The sequence below is a fragment of the Mchenga conophoros genome, linkage group LG9, assembly GCF_057382185.1.
Source record: "Mchenga conophoros isolate Kocher_MC1m ecotype Shallow Benthic linkage group LG9, M_conophoros_male_GT1.1, whole genome shotgun sequence".
NCBI classification, from domain to species: domain Eukaryota; kingdom Metazoa; phylum Chordata; class Actinopteri; order Cichliformes; family Cichlidae; genus Mchenga; species Mchenga conophoros.
This window is the reverse complement of record NC_140534.1, coordinates 15,792,706-15,813,447: the sequence shown is the minus strand read 5'-3', so window position 1 is coordinate 15,813,447 and position 20,742 is coordinate 15,792,706. Positions and strand designations below refer to the sequence as shown.

General features: G+C 39.8%; 2 protein-coding genes across 3 annotated transcripts; one reads left to right on the top strand and one right to left on the bottom strand.

The window, feature by feature from the left end:
- Positions 1–631: 631 nt before the first annotated feature.
- Positions 632–2,451, bottom strand: LOC146567087 (uncharacterized). The gene is made up of 2 exons (XM_085286698.1): positions 2,087–2,451; positions 632–1,198 (listed from the first exon to the last, which is right to left on the bottom strand). The coding sequence occupies exons 1-2, from the start codon at positions 2,344–2,346 to the stop codon at positions 928–930; spliced, it is 531 nt and encodes a 176-aa protein (XP_085142824.1). The 5' UTR covers positions 2,347–2,451; the 3' UTR covers positions 632–927.
- An 8,308-nt stretch (positions 2,452–10,759) lies between these two features.
- On the top strand, positions 10,760–16,996 carry LOC146567086 (serine/threonine-protein kinase pim-2-like). 2 transcript variants are annotated; one of them, XM_085286696.1, is made up of 10 exons: positions 10,760–10,911; positions 11,540–11,782; positions 13,590–13,832; positions 13,967–14,101; positions 14,219–14,313; positions 14,455–14,502; positions 14,606–14,824; positions 14,932–15,112; positions 15,199–15,369; positions 15,459–16,995. In XM_085286696.1, the coding sequence occupies exons 1-10, from the start codon at positions 10,851–10,853 to the stop codon at positions 15,548–15,550; spliced, it is 1,488 nt and encodes a 495-aa protein (XP_085142822.1). In that variant the 5' UTR covers positions 10,760–10,850; the 3' UTR covers positions 15,551–16,995. The 2 variants fall into 2 exon arrangements, with proteins under 2 accessions (XP_085142822.1, XP_085142823.1); XM_085286697.1 differs by lacking the exons at positions 10,760–10,911; positions 11,540–11,782 and adding an exon at positions 12,800–12,961 and having other exon boundaries at positions 15,459–16,996.
- Positions 16,997–20,742: the final 3,746 nt, after the last annotated feature.

Genomic DNA, 20,742 nt, shown 5'->3' with positions numbered 1-20,742 from the left:
TCTGAGAACCCCTGCAATAAATGAGGGACCACTGTCTACTCTACGATTATTATATCGAACCTGTTAACATTTAATACTGTATTGATAGAACCAACTGATTCTGCAGCAGAGCATCCCCAGTCCCTGAGCTCCTGCTGCTGCACCCACAGATATGTACAGCAAGCACTGATACCTTTTTAGTCGGTGGGATTCCCTTGTGATCACCTTTACTAAATATCTACAACCAATCTGATTATATCCTGTTATTGTTTTGTTTTTTTTCAATGTTGAAATTAAAATCTAGTAGCAGCCTTCTCATTTCTTTGTTTTGTGCTGTTTTACAGGCCCACAGAGTAGGACGGCTCCGAGGCAGATGAGGGACGGGTCCCAGGACGGTCCATCGGCGGTGGAGCTGGCCATCCTGGAGTCCCTGAAGAGGCCACACCAGTCTCCAATGGAGCATTTCCTCCTCAGCCTTGTTCCTGCTCTGGAGAGCAGCTGGTCCTTTTTATTCCTGTCTCTCTGTAAATTCTTATATTTTATATATTTATGTTTAATGTTTTTCTGTTTGAGACTTTTAATATTATTTCAAATAAATGTTTATAATGACTAATGTCTCAGTTCTACTACACAGCAAATGTTGGCACACGACTTGACACATGTAGAATTTATTTCATATTATACTAATGACAAAATATACTGATACAGTGGGATGCAGAAGTTTGGGCAACCTTGTTAATAGACATTATTTTCCTGTATAAATTGTTGGTTGTTACAATAAAAAATGTCAGTTAAATATCATACAGGAGACACACACAGTGATATTTGAGAAGTGAAAAGAAGTTTACTGGATTTACAGAAAGTGTGCAATAATTGTTTAAACAAAATCAAGCAGGTGCATCAATTTGGGCACCACAAAAAAGAAATGAAATGAATATTTAGTGTATATCAATGTGTGTGTCTCCTATATGATATATGGGGTGCCTTTGTCTGGATGTGCTTCCCATCCAGAGCTGCACAGCACAGAGGAAAGTTCCAGCGCTCCTGGAATCCCTCTGTGATGGAGCGCCAGTCTCCAGGTGAAGGCACAGCCATGAAGTCGTCCACTAGACAGTCCCAGATGGACGTCGCTGCCTGGGGGGTGATCTGGCTCACCGTGGACACACCGACTCTGAAACTGAACGCGATGGTCCTGAAGGAGTCCCCGGTGACAAGGAACCTGGACAAAATTGTTCAAAATCAGTATTATGTGTACTGCAGTTACAAAATACATTATTCAAATTCCAAAATACTTTTGTGATGTCAGATTTAAATCACAAAACATGAATCTTACATAAAACCTTTTGTAATTATAAGGATAATTACAAAATGTATATTAGATAATATCTAAAACAGTTGTGTTTTGTTTTAACTTTAACATATTATAATTTGATTGGTAGCAACTTTTGCCACTACAGTGAGCCAATCACTCACAATTCCTGAACATGTCAATCAGGTAGGAATGAAGTAAGACATTAATAGAAATAAAGAGTTGTGTGTTGACATGTAGCCCTTTCCTTGCTTAAATCATTAATATTTTTGAAAAATTAATCTGTGATAAGACAGCTTATCAAGATAGAACCATGTAACTAGAGATGAACCAAACTGTTCACAGTTTTATCTAACTCTGTTTTAATAAAGGCTGTGACCCCTGCTATAGAGTCTGACAGCTGCAGGGATTATATACAAATATTCAACTATCCCAGAATTAAACCAGGTCTAAATAAAAAGGAGTGAGTATCACTACAAAGGTTAACTCAGTGGTCCTAATGCTACAGTTTGATATCAGCAAACACCGAGCGCATACATTGATGTGACACCACAGCCATGCTATCATGCAAACACTGATAACAGCATAAATCGAATTAAATCGGGACTTGATGAGAGCTTCTGAGTATCACTAGAAATATTATAAAGAGTCATCTCTGTACCACAGTTTGCTTTCAGTAAACACCGACAGCATTCACTGTTAGCATAGCACATCCATGTTAGCAGTGTATAACTGGATGGATTAGCATATTAGCACAGATATCAATAAAGGACTACCGTATTAAATAGTTTTACTAACCTCAGGCAGACGGACAGGCGCTCTGCAGGTGGGATTGAGCGTCTGTAGTTGGTGTCTAGGCGGGCAATGCTGGGACCGACGAGGGAAAGCAGGTCCTCAAACTGGCCGACGGTGATAGCGCTGGAATCGGCCGTCATCCAGGCGCAGCTCCTGGAGCAAGTGGTGAAACTCACCAAACTGCTCATGCCTCTGGAGGACCTGATGGACCCAGGTACGGCGAGGACGTCTTTTACGCTGCTGCTCTGCTCTCCACAGTACATAGAGAAGGGAGACTCTCTCTTCAAGCGCTAGCTCGATAGCTGCCATCTTGCAAAGATACCGGTCTGGCACAACTCCCTCCCACATTCCTCCCACATTTCCGGTTCACGCGCGTCAAAATATTTTGACGCGCGATGGATTTTTCTTGGACACGCGTTGAGACGCGAATGTACACGCGTCAAATTAGGGGCGTTTGGGGCGTTCTATTCGCGTCCATCGCGTTCGGTGTGAACACACCGTTACACTGTTTCTTGACATTTCATACTGCTGAATCATGAAGAGAATGTTGTGTGCAGAGGACCTTGTGCCGATAATAGAAGAGACAGACCACATTCCACACCCCCACCTTACAGAAAGCAGAGAAAGACAGGGAGCCGAGGTCATAACTTAGGCGCTGTAACAGAGAAAGAATGTGATGTTTTGGCTTTTACGACTAGATGGGGGCCACTAGAGACTATAAAAAGCTGAGCAACCCGTCACCATTTTGAGACATGTGCCTGACCCTCTGGTAGCATCTCTCCCGACCGGACGTTGTAATGCTCTGACTGTTGAATTGTATGGAAATAAATGATTGTTGATTGAGCATTGATACACCGAGTATTGTCCTTCCTTCAGCCCAAAGATTCAAAGAATTGGGAGATTTCAACAATAGCATGTGGAGCTTCGCTAGCAACCCGGCATTTCATCTCCGACAAAGTTATCCCCGAGAGAAGTAAAGCAAGTGTGTAAGTCCATCTCTGAATGTTTGTAAAGCATTCCTGCGTTAAGCTTAACGAGCGACTGCCTCTCGCTCTCCGGCTGCTACTTCAATCATGAAACTGCTTAATGATCAGCTGATCGGCTTTTCTGTCGGGAGTCCGTCTCTCTGGTTTGTTTTTGGCCCACTTTGCACCAGAAAGAGGAAACCAGCGGCTGAACAACAGCAGAATGTTTAAGCTTGATAAGCTGTTGTTAGAATTTATTTAATCTTACTTTCTACTCGAGGATCTTTTTCTACGTAGCTGACGGCTGGTAACTGTGCAGGGGCGGATCTTGCAAAGTTTAGCCAGGGGGGCCGATAGGGCATGAACAGGGAAAAGGGGGCACAAAGACATACTTTTCTTTCTTATTCTCATTTAAAATGTCGAGCTTTTAATAAATAATTATCTGACACCCAAAGTTTTAATTTGATGTAAAATGAATAGAAGTCAATTACTGTATATAGTGACTATTAAGTCTAATATATATACCCTAGTAAGCTATAGTACTCTTTACTTTGGGAAGGTACCATCTGTGCAGTCTGCAATTTTGTTGAAGAAAGATGTTGAATCTATTTAATATTTCTTGAAAAATAATTGATTTCTGTGCATTTTTTTTCGCACTGCATCAAATTAAGGTTGATTACGTCGATTAAGCATCATGAGGTGGAGCGTGAGGGGTGGTTCCCTATTTTTTATTTATTTATTTTTGTTGTTGCTGGGAGTTGGAACCCTATTAGTTAGGTTGCTTAATATTTACACTAAGTACTCTTTAAAATACCAGAATAGGGAGGATGGTGTAGGTTTAAGTTTATTAGATTGATCAGTATTGCTGAACTATGAAATATTTTTTTTGTATACAGGTATAACAGAATAGCTTTAGTGTAGTTGTGGTTTTAAACTTGAGTATGAACTTGCAGACTTGCAAAATGCAGCAAGATATTTTAAAAAACAGTTTTGTTGGTTAAAAAACACTATATCGGATTCATATCGGTATCGGCAGATATCCAAATTTATGATATCGGTATCGGTATCGGACATAAAAAAGTGGTATCGTGCCATCTCTAGCTTATGGATCAGTGTATTAGTTAGACCAGTGAACAGAGAGAGAACAACGGAAGCCAGAGATTCAGGGAGCACTGAAATAAAAGAAAAAGGAGAGCAAATTACTGTGAAACTTGCTCAGAAAGCAGCTGAAGTGCAGCAAAAGCGGACTACAGAAGAAGACAATGTAGAGCAAATTGTCCAAACTCAAAGTCAAACTATGATGGAAATACACAGGAAAATAACAGAGGTGCAGAGAAGGAGAGTTCAGGGAAAGCTCAAGAAACAAAAACAACTGCAAATGAAACAGAGGACAGAGGTAGTCAAATGTTGATAGAAGATTCCTTTAAAGTTTCTGTCAAAAAGAAAAAAAATCAGAGTGTCACTAGCACTCAAATTGAAAATGATGTCACAGATAAAATAGAGATGAAAGCTCAGGAAAGAATCAAACAGAATCTGATAGTGATAGAGGAAGAGGATGAAGGTGAAGAGGAAGGCTGGACTGAAAATAAACCGGCCAGTTAGACCTATATATCTTCTGTTAAACAGCAGAAGAAAAGTTATAACCCCATTTTCTGAAGGTCATGAACAACAAGAAAAATGTACAAATATAGGATTTCTTTCCAGAAAAGAAATTGTTTCTGTTGTATGTGAGATCACTGTTGAGCTATAGTGTCCTGGCACTGCTTTGTTATTAGATGCAAACTTTAAGACAGCTTTAAGATTTTTCTGGAGAGTGTTTAAATCTAGGAAAGATGATTTTCTGTCTTTATGGCAGTGGTGGCAAAACTTAAATCAAACAATTTTGTCAGCAGTACACTGTCACTGTCTCTTTGGTTTTAGCCAAATCTATGAGAAATTTGGAGACTGAAATAGTGGAGCTGCAGGTGTCTGCAAATTCCACAGGAAACTGAGGTTGGTTTGAGAACCTCAAATCTAAATAAGCCAGGTTGGCTTAAAAAAGGCGGTGCTTTTTTTGCCGAAAGAAGAAGGTGGACAAGGACAAGTTCACCGAGAGAGCAGAACTGCAGCTTTCAGATTGCAGTTTATTCAGAAGTACTTGATGGGAGGGGAAGATGATGTTTTCTGGAAAACAGTAACTAGCGTTATTTTAAGATTAGTAGGAGAGTTGGAAATGGATGCTTCAGTGTTTTTATTAAGCTGTAATTTAATATGTTCTTATGAAATGCTAATGTTTTATAAAGACCTTTTTAAAGCTTGAACCACTTTCAGTGGGAAAAGACTGGAACCAACTTCTTCATTGTTTTGGCTTCTAGAGACCGCTTGAGACAAAAGTTCTTAAATTGAGACAAATTGTGGAGGTGGCTGGACCAGACCTTCAAAACACAGAAACAGCATCTTTGACTGGTTTGAAATCAAGCTGCATGCATTTTGAGGAGTATTCTGGACTTTCGGCATAAAAGATTAGCTTTAGTCAAAAAGAAGATGCTCTGAGATTATAGTTGTGGATTAGAGATTCCTGATGAATGAGATCCTTTTCCAGGAATGGGATTGAATATTGAGTTTACAGGCTTGATACCAATGACTGTATAAAACATGGACGACGCGACAGCTCCCCAAAAATGAAGCCAAAACGTCTCTATCGCCCCCTGGTGTCTGGTTGCAGTATAGGTCATAAACCCCGCCTCCTCCATGTTAGCGATCAGACTAAAAGATTTCCAAAGATTCTTTCTTTTGTTATCAATAGTTCTCATCACGCTGATTGATGTCCAAGGGGTCTCCTCTCCCATAAGTTTGATTCTAATTCCTACCGCAGTGATGTTAGATTGGGGTGAAACGTCATCATAAGAGCTTTGACTGGCAGCTGCAATCACGGAGAAACTTGCGTATCTCTGTTCGGGACAGTGTTGCCAACTTATATTTAGCGAGTTTTCAGACCCCTAAAAAAGACGTGAAAGCGCATATCGCTTTTACTCTCAACAAGCAGCGGGTGCTGTAACACAGTCAGTTCTTCTTTTACTCTTATGCTGTTTTGTGGATCACAAGGTTTAAAACTACTTATAAACACACACACACAAAGTAACTCCACCAGAGTGCCTATTTCAGGTCACTTTTGCCGGTCCAAGCCCGGGTAAAGGAGCAGGGTTGGAATTGTGACATTAAAAAAAACAATTGCTAAAAGAAATTTAATTTGTAGTTCTAAATAAACTCTAAATGCATTTAGGACGTTTTTTACTCACTTTATGTCTCTTCCACGATGTTATTTCTCTCTCCAACAACATAGGTTACAATTAGATTAGCATGACCAATTATGCAAATTAGGCGATGACGTCATTTAGCGACTTCTAGCGACTTTTAGGACAACCAATAGTGATTTTCCTTACTGAGGAGTTGGCAACACTGGTTCGGGAATAGCAGATAGAGCGTAGGCTCTGAGAGGAGGGCCAGCGTTTACGCTACGAAAACACGACCGAGTGTTTTAACCTGACAGCCTGAGGTGTTCTTCCGTAAACTGGACTACCTGGCAGAAGGACCCGAGGCCCCGCTGCATGTTTAAAATGCCCAACTATTTTCCGTCCCACTGCTATAGCATCAGCTATGCTCCTCTGTGCTAATAAGCGTGGGTAAACTCTTTGTACTCGTTGTTGTGTTGGGATTTTAGGTGCTTGATTAAATTGCTTGTGTTAAATGCGCTACCTTTAGAGCCTCCTCTGGACAATTTCGCTGAGCACAATTTGCAGTCCGCCTTTGTTTTCGGGTCTTCGTTCACTTTGAAATAGTTCCACACAGCTGATATGTCTCGCCTCGCTTTCTCCCCGCTCTGAGCTGCAGCCGGGGCCTGGGGGCGGGCACTCGGCGCCTGTGATTAACCCCTTACATGCCGCTCAAACATAGAAAGGTCTCAGACCGTGGTATCGGTCCTCGGTATCGGGGGACGTTTAACGAGTACTTTAGAAAATGTGGTATCGAGGCCGATACCCGATACCGGTATCGGTGCATCCCTAATGGCTAGTATTGCCAATACCAATACATTTAACTTTTAATAAGCAGCTTATGTATCAAAAAGCAGTGTGTAATTATTTATGAGATGAAGCATCATGAATTTGCATTGAATTCTAAATTTTAACAACCACTAAGTCACTGTGATTTTTAATTTCCACAATAATTAGTTAGCACAACAAAACACACCATTCAGCTTTTCATGTATTTGAAACTGTTTTTTTTGTTTGTTTGTTTTTTAAACATGAAATGTATATGTGCCTGTTTCTAAAGCACTCTGGGTCAACTTCTGTTGTTTAAATGTCCTATGGGATATAAATAAAATAGATATGATAGTCAACACAAAAAGGTTCAGATATTTTTCAGAGTGCATGTCTGAGGTGTATCTATTTATTTCCTAAAAACAACTAATTGAAGACATTCAGTGGGCTACATGCTGCTGAACTTAGAAGGCAGAAACAAAGGATCAATCCTATCACGATACTCTCGCTCTGATACCATTTCCAGCGTTGGTATTGATACTGTCAATATCTGGATGGATCTGCTCACCTTTAGTATTTTCCTCATCATCCTATGTGGACATATTGTCTTAGTCTCAATCTGCTCTTTTTGTTCTCCCTCATGGTTGGTTCTCTCTTCATTGTGTGAATGAGAATTAGTTGAGCTGTTATTATTTTGTGCTTTGGTAAAGGCTACGCAATAAAGCTGCTTCTAAGTTTACCTCTTGTTTCCCAAGTCTGGCGTTTTAGGTCCAATTCCTGCCTGCTGCACAGCCGACCTTGACCTATTCTGGTTGGTTAAAAAAATGGAAGTGTACTGTGAATCTACTCGCTAGTGGGACGGCTGGTCCATTGTCAGTTTTAATGACCTTTTCTCATCGTGGTGCAAAATACAACACCAGACTATCAGATACCAAACCACTGATGAGATGGGAGTAACCAGTACCTCTCACTAATGTTATAATCCAGTGCATCAGGGCACAGACTGCTGTGTTAACTAATAGTTCTCTTGGTTTTCTTTTGTTTTTCTTTTGACATTGGGTGACTTTTCACTCATTTTCAGTGAAATGTTTATTTTAGGTCACTCATAAGTCACTTAACACTGACCTATGAGTAATTCAAAGGCAGCTAATTCAAGGGATGAACCAGCGTTTTGTCTACACTCAGACAACTTAGTGAAGACCCATTTTTAAATTGTATCTTTGGCATTTTGTTAGTAGCATCCTGTCATGAAAACACATCATTTGTTTCCTTGTTTTTGGTTGAATCTATGAAAAATGCCAACGGTAACACAGTTTAAAAGGTATAATCGTATTTAAGTAATTCCCAAGTAGCTCAGTAAACTGAAAATTAACCTAATGCTAACATATCTCAGCATGCCTCAGATAGTTGATTCTGTCCATCTCACAATGAACAGAATTGAGGAAATTCAAGGAAATGGAAGAAAAGAACACTATATGAAAGTCATGTCTTTAAGAAACAGGTAAAAATCCAACAGAGCTGACACCGAACCTGAGAGATTCATCTGGCCCTTCAGCTGATCTGTTCACTGATGCCTCATCAGAATTAGCCTAAGTGGAAGGGTGGCTGTGAAGACCGGAGATGGAAAAAGGTTCAAGTATGCCAAATTACACAAGGATGGCAACAGGTCTCATCTTTGGATCTAGTGTGCTCAGTGTAATTTTTTTAAAAGTGTTACTTTTGTCATTTAAACAAGTGGACGGCCTGGTGCATCTGGGTTTTGTTTTTTGTTTGTTTTTTTGAGAGGATGAAGAGAATTAAACTTTTCTACAGTGTGTTGGTGGCTCCTTATATTTTGTGGCCTGTGATGTAATTGCACTTTTTGTTGATTTACATGTTTAATGACCTCCATTAGGTTTGAGCCCGTCTCAGATCCAAAAGTATGTTTGCATTCTTACTCGCATTGTGCTACAAATTGATGAATGGAATTTTTTCTGTAGTTTTCACTGATAAATATAAGAGCAAATTAAAATTTGGTGATATTTTTGTGACAGTTTGTGGAAGCATAAGAAACTTCTTAAGATATTTTTGTCATTTATACTGATGCCTATTGACTGAGTGCGCAAAATTAATAGATGGAATCAATATAAAAAATAAATAAATGAATACAAAGATCAAAGGTAAGGTTTAACTTGACTTAAAAAGAATATATTTTAAAATGTTTAATTGTATTTGTATAAATAAATAAAAGCTAATCACTGTAATAACAACAATTAACTTTACTGAATAAATACTAAATTTCTATCAATAAATATGGAATAGATTATTTATTACAAACAAATGCAGATTCATAACTGATCAAACAACCAGATAATCCCCCTGTGAGCAAGTGACTGGCAACAACGGATAGAAAGAACTCCTTTTTAACAGGAAGAAATCTCTGACAGAACCAGGATCAGGGAAGGGCAGGTATCTGCTTGTAACTGGTTGAGGAGATGCAAAGAAAGAGAAGAGAGAAGATGACAGCACTGAGAGTTACATAGTGGAGGAGAACCTCTGTGCATCCTGCACTCTGAGCCTGCAAAGCTTAAGGGATGGTCACTACCTGACAAGTTTAACTGTCTTCAGAACATTGCAGAGGCCTTATTGACAGTATTTGGCTCTACATATCTGTGTGAGCAGATTTTCTCTCACATGAGTGTCCTCAGTTAGCGGTCTGCATGCTGGACACTCGTAGGCCTGTGTCTCTGAGTGGGAGACCAAAGATCACATTAACATGTCCATCCCTGTATTAACAAACATGCCATATTGGCCCAGTTTATTTTTCTTATCATTGTTTTGAGGAGACCATAAATAGCATTTACATTTTCTGTTGTACAGTTCATTTGCTGTTATGGAGTTCTTGTTACTGATAAAAAAAAAAGTATATTTTTTGTTTCAAAATAGCTGATCTGCTCTATGCCAACATCTGTGAACAAATATAATTCTATAAAGTTGGTCTATGTAGTGTGTAACTGTTGATATAGAGCGTTATTAAATTTATTGCTAATGCAATCATATGGCACGTTGACTTCTAAGGAAATTTTAGATGGCACTTATCATCAGAAACGTTGCTGACTCCTGGGTTAGACCTTCATATTAAATTTTTCTTTTTTAAACTTTTTTAAGAACGCATTTTAACATTGGACTCAAAAATAAATAAATCCCCCCTAACAAAAAAGGCACTTCAAGTGCCAAATTGCTTTATATTTCTTCACTTAAATATACGGCCGCAAGTAGGGCTGACATGGGCCCCAGGTTTGATGTGTTCTGCAGTAAACTGGACAAACCAACATAAGGATGGAAGCCACTGTGGGACATTTTCAGTAAGTTGAGCATGTGTTTTATAAGTTGACACATGAATTAATGTACTTTAATAGAAAATGGAAAGGTGATACAACCTCAAAAACGTGGTTGCCTCTAGATTTAAAAAGAGAAACAAGGTGAGTAGTTACACTATAAAGAATAAATGCACAATTTAAAAAACTAAATTTATAGGTAGGTATATCGACTTCTTATTAAATTATATGAATTATTATGGATTTGTCTGCCACAGTGTTTTTCTTTAAACTACTTAGGAGCAGTTTTACTGGCAGTTGGTGATGTCACTGAAAGGCAAGGTTCTGTTGCCATAGTCTGAGTTTATTTTGAAAGCTAACTTATGGAACTTGCTTAAACAGCTTAGAAAAGACAAGCGCACACATTTGAAGAAGTATTTCCTCATTACGGTGACATTTTCCCTTTTAAAAGGTCTCAAAAATTAACATGAAAAAGGAAACGAGAAAAAATACAAATTCAGGAGATAAGAAAGATCCAGGAGATCAAAGTAAGTAAACAAATACATCAAATCTGGGTAAAATCCCTCAAATAACAGAATCTACTTTTCTAAAAATGTTGACAGTCTGTGTATAAAATGAAACATTTGAATCCTACCCATATGGAAAAGATATATATAAATCTTATAAAGTTTGTATCTGTCTTGTGTGAAACTTGTATGTTTTGGATACTTACTAAAACAATATATGAAAGTAATGAGAAAGTGGCCACTTTCATGAGTAAATCATATAAGCCTGATATGATTCACTGTATGAAGTAGGCCACATCTTATGCAAGTCTTTTATAAATTTGTACTATTTCTTTTCCATATGGGTATGTTTGACTGAAAATAGCATAATTACAACACATCTAATCAAAGAAAGGTTAATGGGGCACTTTGTCTTTTGGTAAAATAATGTGACAAGTTTATTCTTGGACTCAGCAGTAAAAACAGATCAACAAGTGTCATGAAGATCTAAGTCTTAGTAGACCTAGTATGGACTGGTGTTGCTCTGTTTTTTATCAAAAGGATAAACTTGTTATTATAATTTAACCAATACTCCCTTAAATGGCATCAAAATTCTTCCAGTCCTGATGTCGAGCACTCTTTTTCACTACTGTGTTGTTGTTGTTTATAGACTCTAAGAGCAGGATGGCTAAAAGAAAGGCCAGTCCTGAAAAGAAGACCCCCGTAAAAAGAAGGAGGGTCACTGAGCAGGCTACTCCTTCCACCAGCTCAGATACACATCGGGTCAAAGCAGTGAAGCGTAAGGCCCAGCAAGATGGAGCGGGCACAACCAGTCCACCAAAGAAGATTAAACTTGCTGAGCCTACGAGTGGAGACAGGGAGCAAGCGTCTTCCTCCGTGGACGCTGGTAAAGGTAGGCTAATTAGTTGAGTGAGGGGTAGATTAAGTGCACAGCTGGTTGCTCGGTTTAAGATATTAGTGTTTGGGAGATACTTTTCTGTTGTACAGTTCATTTGCTGTTATGGAGTTCTTGCTACTGATAAAAAAAAGTATATTTTTTGTTTCAAAATAGCTGATCTGCTCTATGCCAACATCTGTGAACAAATATAATTCTATAAAGTTGGTCTATGTAGTGTGTAACTGTTGATATAGAGCGTTATTAAATTTATTGCTAATGCAATCATATGGCACGTTGACTTCTAAGGAAATTTTAGATGGCACTTATCATCAGAAATGTTGCTGACTCCTGGGTTAGACCTTCATATTAAATTTTTTCTTTTTAAAACTTTTTTAAGAACGCATTTTAACATTGGACTCAAAAATAAATAAATCCCCCGCTAACAAAAAAGGCACTTCAAGTGCCAAATTGCTTTATATTTCTTCACTTAAATATACGGCCGCAAGTAGGGCTGACATGGGCCCCAGGTTTGATGTGTTCTGCCGTAAACTGGACAAACCAACATAAGGATGGAAGCCACTGTGGGACTTTTTCAGTAAGTTGAGCATGTGTTTTATAAGTTCATCAGTAAATTAACACCAATAGCTAGTTAACCCATAGCTACTCACACAACAACGGGGTATTGGGTAACTATGATGTTGTTATTTTAGAAAACAAAGTACACATGAATTAATGTACTTTAATAGAAAATGGAAAGGTGATACAACCTCAAAAACGTGGTTGCCTCTAGATTTAAAAAGAGAAACAAGGTCGAGTAGTTACACTATATAAAGAATAAATGCACAATTTAAAAAACAAAATTTATAGGTAGGTATATCGACTTTAATTAAATTATATGAATTATTATGGATTTGTCTGCCACAGTGTTTTTCTTTAAACTACTTAGGAGCAGTTTTACTGGCAGTTGGTGATGTCACTGAAAGGCAAGGTTCTGTTGCCATAGTCTGAGTTTATTTTGAAAGCTCACTTATGGAACTCGCTTAAACAGCTTAGAAAAGACAAGCGCACACATTTGAAGAAGTATTTCCTCATTACGGTGACATTTTCCCTTTTAAAAGGTCTCAAAAATTAACATGAAAAAGGAAACGAGAAAAAATACAAATTCAGGAGATAAGAAAGATCCAGGAGATCAAAGTAAGTAAACAAATACATCAAATCTGGGTAAAATCCCTCAAATAACAGAATCTACTTTTCTAAAAATGTTGACAGTCTGTGTATAAAATGAAACATTTGAATCCTACCCATATGGAAAAGATATATATAAATCTTATAAAGTTTGTATCTGTCTTGTGTGAAACTTGTATGTTTTGGATACTTACTAAAACAATATATGAAAGTAATGAGAAAGTGGCCACTTTCATGAGTAAATCATATAAGCCTGATATGATTCACTGTATGAAGTAGGCCACATCTTATGCAAGTCTTTTATAAATTTGTACTATTTCTTTTCCATATGGGTATGTTTGACTGAAAATAGCATAATTACAACACATCTAATCAAAGAAAGGTTAATGGGGCACTTTGTCTTTTGGTAAAATAATGTGACAAGTTTATTCTTGGACTCAGCAGTAAAAACAGATCAACAAATGTCATGAAGATCTAAGTCTTAGTAGACCTAGTATGGACTGGTGTTGCTCTGTTTTTTATCAAAAGGATAAACTTGTTATTATAATTTAACCAATACTCCCTTAAATGGCATCAAAATTCTTCCAGTCCTGATGTCGAGCACTCTTTTTCACTACTGTGTTGTTGTTGTTTATAGACTCTAAGAGCAGGATGGCTAAAAGAAAGGCCAGTCCTGAAAAGAAGACCCCCGTAAAAAGAAGGAGGGTCACTGAGCAGGCTGCTCCTTCCACCAGCTCAGATACACATCGGGTCAAAGCAGTGAAGCGTAAGGCCCAGCAAGATGGAGCGGGCACAACCAGTCCACCAAAGAAGATTAAACTTGCTGAGCCTACGAGTGGAGACAGGGAGCAAGCGTCTTCCTCCGTGGACGCTGGTAAAGGTAGGCTAATTAGTTGAGTGAGGGGTAGATTAAGTGCACAGCTGGTTGCTCGGTTTAAGATATTAGTGTTTGGGAGATATTTGTGTGTATGATCTAATACGCTGATGCGCTTTTGGTGTTTTCCACATCTGCAGACTGCAATCAAAACACAAAAGGGTGCACAAAAAATGGCAGAAGGAAGTCTGCGGGAGACAGCAAAGAGTCACCCAAGAAAAAGAAAAAGGACAAAACCAAAAACGTCGTCCAAAATTCAGTAGTCGACCAGCAACGTAAGTAGCAAGCAGCTTGGCTTTTATACTCAGGTGAAGAGCAAAATGAACATTTAGGGTACAGCAGAGAGTAATTTGTGTCACAGCTGTAGTAAAACAACATTTGTGTCTTTTCAGGGGAATACCAAGCCAGATATGTGCAGGAGCACCATCTAGGAAAGGGCGGCTTTGGAGCAGTGTTTGCTGGCTACAGGATAACAGATCATTTCCCAGTAAGTGTTCAGATGGTGGGAGTAAGACAGGCAGTAATGCAGATAACGGATAATATCGTCAGCTGAGCATTAAAGGTGCCGTTTTACACCTTTAATGATGTCATACTGAGGAAATGCTCACCAATGCTCTGTGTCTTTTAGGTAGCCATCAAACACATTCCCAAGGACAAAATCCCCATCCAAGTGACGGTAAGTGTGCAACACTTGAACTGTTTTTACATTCCTGGACTGAGTGCAGCGTTTACCTGTGAAACGTCTGTTCCTCATCATCCACTTTGTTGTAATATATCAGGATGAAAACGGGAAGGAAGTCTCAGTGGAAGTGGCCATTTTGCTGAAGCTTGCAGCTGAAGCAGATGGATCAGTGGGAACGTCGGCTCCTGTGTCTCTGTTGGACTGGTTTGACTTTGGCACAGAGCTGATCCTGGTGCAGGAGAGACCTGTCCCCGCTGTGGACCTGTTTGAATACATAAGAGAAAATGGAGGATGTTTACCAGAAGGAAAGGCCAAGGTAAGTTGACTGGAAGAGCCTTAGACTGTACAGCATTCAATCAAAGCATAGAGTATCAGAGAAGCATCAACCTGTTGACTCATTACTGTCTTTTTCATCTTTTCCAGGTCATTCTGAAGCAACTGGTTGATGCAGCAAAGGACCTGGAGGAGAAACAAATCTTTCACCGGGACATCAAGAGTGACAACATTCTGATTGAGACCGGCTCAGATGTGCCTCGAGTTCGTATCATTGACTTCGGACTGAGCTGCTTTGCTACGGAGCGATCGCGGTTCCGCTTCTTCTATGGTAACATATTCAGCTCCTGCTCTTCACAGATGTAGCAATTTGTGCCTTTTGTTTTAGAAGAAATTGTAATTGTGTCTGTTTATTAGGTACACCTATCCACAGCCCTCCCGAATGTTACTGGGGCAAAAAATACAGGCCTGGACCCACCACGGTGTGGCAAATGGGAGTGGTGCTGTACGAAGCGCTTCATGTGGGGGACTTTAATATCATGACCTTCATCGACAACGAACTGAAATTCAACGAGCATCTGTCCCCACGTAAGAAAACATCACACTTCAAGATTCACTGATGGCTTGGATCATTGGAACCATCATCTTCATCTTCTCTCTCCTTTCTTTCTTTCCAGACTGCCGGAATTTCTTGGATGCGTGTTTAACCGAAGTCCCGGAGAAGCGCCCAACGCTGGGGGACCTCCAGCGCCACCCCTGGCTCAGATAAACCCATCTCTCACACACACACATTTCATATCTTTTCATATAAGTGTGATACATGGCCTAACTTTCTTTTTTTTGTCTTTCTTTCATTTTTTTTGTTTTTTTAACAGGAAAAGATTGTTTTTTGGTTTTTTTTGGCCGATTCTAAATTTTGCTATCCTGAAATTCCTGTAACCCCCCCCCAGCCATCCCAGGAAAGGGGATCTCTCTTTGAATTGGCTTTCCCGAGGTTTCTTCCCATCATTCTGGCCCCCCGGGGAGTTTTTCCTCGTCTTCATAGAGAGCTTGGGCTGGGTCAGGAGCTTCATCAAAATTGGCATTATTTGATTAGGTTAATGTAATAAAACACGCTGATGTAATCAAAATTAGTAAAGATCAAAAGATTTAACTTAAACTTCCATTAAAACTTGTTTAACTCAACTTTGCTGAGAATACTCTTTCATTACCATGTCAAGGATTGTTTTTTTACTCATGATGCATTTTGACAAGTAAGAAAACTGAAAACTAAATCAGGTTAAAGTATGCACAACGAAAGTCACACTGTCACTGCTCTGAAGACTTGCATCTGTTGCCCTAACCTCTAACGGTGTGTTCACACCGAACGCGATGTACGCAAATAGAGCGTCAGGTTTAAATGTAAAGTCAATGGAAAAGCGCGATGACACGCGATTACGGGTCCCGCGAAAATTCGGAAGCAGATTTGCGTCGCGAAAACGCCAAAACTTTTTGACTCGCGAAGAAAACCACGCGCGTGAGTTTTTGTGTTGCATTTTGTGCATACGCGCGTTTCGCGTCAACCGCTCGAGTTGGGAAAATCGCACCGCGACAACCAATCAGGAGCCTGGTGACGTGGCTGTGACCTAGGTCAAAGGGGCAGATCCAGCCAAAGCCCTTCATACTTTGAGGGAAGGCTAATCAATGCCGTAGCAAACAACCCAGAGCTGTACGACACCAGCTGCTTTCTGTACCGAGACAGGAATATAAAGGACCGAGATAGGAGGAAGATATGTGAAGAGATCGGGCAACCTGGTAAGTTCATTCATTTCTCTTTTGAAAGTTTTCACTGACCCGGGGAAGCCGCACAAAAGCTAGCAAGCCACTGCTATTTTCCCATTTTCCCAGCCATATTTTTTAATATCCATCTATACTCAATGTGAATTCGATAAATTTAATAAATTTGTTTGACTGATCACCTAATGTGTGACAAAAGAATCCACTGTGATGCTAATGACCGTCTGCGCTCTCTTACCTGTCTGTAAAAGTTGGCCTTGTCTCTCTCACTCTGCCTTCTCTCACTCGTTTCCCGGTCCAGTGATGCCTCTCTCCTCTGTTGCAGAAGTTCCAGCCCGTGCTCTTCCTGTGTTCCGCGTGCCCGACTGTTTCTCTGCCCCCTGGTTTCCCACGGCACCTGTGCAGAGTTTCTGTTAATGACCGTGCTCCTGTTTAAGTTGATTCCTCTCATGAATAAATCTTGTAAATATTTCAAGTGATTGAGTCTGCTCTTAGGTCCAACTGCACTCTCATTTCCAGTTTGTGACATGGGCTTTTCTTCCTTTCTTTCCTTTGCATTATTGTCAGGTCTTTACCTTACAATATAAAGTGCCTTGAGGCAAACATTGTTGTGATTTTGGCGCTACATTAATAAAAGTGACTTGAAATTGAATAAGTGCAAGAAGACACAGCTGAGCTCAATCTAAATAATAGAGCAAATGAAAATAAAACTAAAGGCAAAGTACAAGAGACAAAAAACTGAAAACAGAAACTGAACTAATTACACACAGAGACAAGAGACTAACACTCAACTAGTCATAGAATCACAGGGGAGGTTACAGCTAATCAAAACACACCGATTAAAATATCAAATTCAAAGAATTCTTCCCCTCAACCACAACCGCTCACAGCAGATGGCTGCCCCTCTCTGAGCAAGACATGTCCTTCAATGCACATATTAAACAAATATGTAGGACTGCTTTCTTCCATTTGGGCAGCATCTCTAAAATTAGAAATATCCTGTCTCAGATTGACGCTGAACTAGTTCATGCATTTATTACTTCTAGGCTGGACTACTGTAATTCATTACTATCAGGAAGTCCTAGAAACTCCCTGAAAAGCCTTCAGCTAATCCAAAATGCTGCAGCAAGAGTCCTGACAGGGACTAGAAAGAGAGAGCAGATTTCTCCTGTATTGGCTTCCCTGCATTGGCTCCCTGTTAAATCTAGAATTGAATTCAAAATCCTGCTCCTCACATTCAAGGTCTTAAATAATCAGCCCTTATCTTATCTTAATGACCTTGTAGTACCATATCACCCTATTAGAACACTTTGCTCTCGCTCTGCAGGCTTACTTGTTGTTCCTAGAGTATTTAAAAGTAGAATGGGAGGCAGAGCCTTCAGTTTCCAGGCCCCTCTTCTGTGGAACCAGCTTCCAGTTTGGATTCGGGAGAAAGACACTATCTCTACTTTCAAGATTAGGCTTAAAACTTTCCTTTTTGCTAAAGCATATAGTTAGGGCTGGACCAGGTGACCCTGAATCCTCCCTTTGTTATGCTGCAATAGACATAGGCTGCCGGGGGATTCCCATGATGCATTGAGTTTTTCTTTCTAGTCACCTTTCTCACACACTATGTGTTAATGTGATATAATTTGAAGCATGTGCGGTAACGATATATATCGTGATATATTCTTTTCTTCTGCATAACGTATTTTTCACACTATAAAGCACACTTAAAATCCTTTAATTTTCTCAAAAATCGAGAGTGTGCCTTAATGTATGAATTCTGGTTGTGCTTACTGACCTCGAACCGATTTGGGCGTGCAGAAATCTGTTAAAAAATGTTTTAGTACACCGCACTGCTTGATGGATTGTCAGAGAATTACGGCTGCCGTAGTAGGAGCTTCGCAGAATACTCTGGGTCCAAAACTCCGTCCATTTCAGGTCCCAAAGTCAAACGAACACTGAGAGAAAACGGTCTAAATTCTTTAATCCTTAATAAAATCATCAGCGTTGCTGCTTTACCAGGTGTAACAATTAAGTTTAACATCCAGGCATCCATGAAAACAGAAGTTATTAAATTTAACGGAGTTAGAAGTTAGCTCGCTAGTTTCCACCTAAACATGACATACCATGTTCTGACTGAGAGATTTTTGAAACTAATTAAAACGTACAGCTCTGCTACCACTTCCGACATAAATTTAGACAGAAAACTAAACAGCAGTGGCGTTTGTATGGTTACTGAAGTTCGACTACCTGGAATATAATGTTGTGCTACGTGATTGCTAGCGACACAGCTATGTTAGCATAACATTAGCACAGTGAAGCTGGAGGATGAACGCCAACTTTTTTCCCCACTCGATAAAGGTTAACGTGAGGGATTCTGGTGGTCAGGGACAAATGCAATCGCATAGCAGGATGCTATACACGGGGCAAACTTAAGCCAGGATAACAATTGAGATCATTCATCCACAATACGAGGTTAGTTATTAATATACTGCAACAACATGGGAATAGAGCAACTGCGAGAGAATTCAACATTAATGTATCAATGTTACGGAAATGGAGTAAGCGCAGTTTTTGGCTTTCCCCATATTTCAAAAGTGCTTCATCTCTTTGCTATGACTGTGAGCATAATTTGCAGATGATAATGGTTGTAGCCACTGCGATGCTTTCGACCAAAACAGGCGCAGCTTGATGACATCATCAACATCCGCTATCGCGATAGGGCGGGCGAAGCTCTCATAGGAAGAGACAGCCAATGCTTACTGCGCACGAGACGCAAGGTCGTAACCATTGACTGTAGAAAACATGGACGACGCGACACCGCCTCCTACCATTGTGCAAAAATGAAGCCAAAATACCCTGCTTATGGAGGCTGCCATCTTGCAAATTTGGAGCCAGAGTCTGCGCAGTAGTGACTTGAGGTGGAGCGACTGTGTAACGCTCCCGCCCACACACCCGCTGGATGTGACCGCAAACACGCCCCCCTACACTTTTTACGTAGCCCGGCTGGTCCAGTTTTTTTGCTGGTTTACCGCGACTGACGACTCGTTTAATTAAGGTAAATACAACCATGTCACTATTATAAAAAAGACACACAGCTTATCATCTTATAGTTCTAAAATCACTCTGTTGTTAATTCGTTAGTTAGATTAGCCGCTAGCATATGCACTGTGTTGGAGGCTTGTTGCTAGCTAGTTAGCGATGCTACACACCTGCTACTCTTAATAGTCTTCAACACTTATGTTTTTTTAATCCATTTTTAGACAGCGATGAGATCAGCTGCCCACTCTACAGAGGCCCAGAGTTACTGTTAATATCAAAAATATAATGCTGTCCTTTGAGATTTTAAACATAAGACTGTGAGTGTAATGGATCTAAAACTGTTTAAATCTTCAGAGCCCTCTACAGCCTGGTAACATGGAGACTTTAAAAATATCAGCAGAACGTTTCAGTAGTGTAGTCTAATTTGTTCTTTTCATTTAATAATAGAGTCCATATTATATCAACAGCTACATTCACCCTGGAGAGAAACTAGTGAGGGAGACCATCAGGACCAAGCTGGTTTTCTGGGTCCAGAGGTTTGGAGAAACTTCTTCCCTTTCTTTCATCACAGCTGTCCTGTGCCATAAGTTCTGTTGACCCACTGAAAGAGGCATCATTTAAGAAACACCAGGAAGACTGAAGCTCATGGCATTGATCAAGCAGGACTCATGATCTTCACCAGCAGCTCCCTCACAGGGAAATCTTCAGCACTCCTCCGTAGGCCCGCCCCAGGAGATGGATAAACCCAGCATTTCATCAACACTGTGATGGAGACCTTTGGTTTGTGTAATGTTATAAATACTCAGATACTCCCCAGACTTTTACATAAAGATATTATATTCAGTCCTGTAGAAAGTTATATATTTAGAAATATATGATCCTCTCTGGTTACTCTGGTATGAATAACTCTGAATCACTTTATGGTAAATAACCCACTATCTGCAAAAAACTGTGAAAGAATTCCAGATGACAAGTTTGTAGTTCAACATACAAGTGACGACCTTTGACCTTCATCAGGTTTTATTTAATTGTGTCAGAGAAACTCAAACGTGCTCTTCATGCAGCTGAGTACATCAAGTGTTTAAAACGGAAGCTGTGCAGGTCTGAGATCAGCAGCTTTGTGAAACACCAAACTGAGGTCCTTTTAATGCTGATATT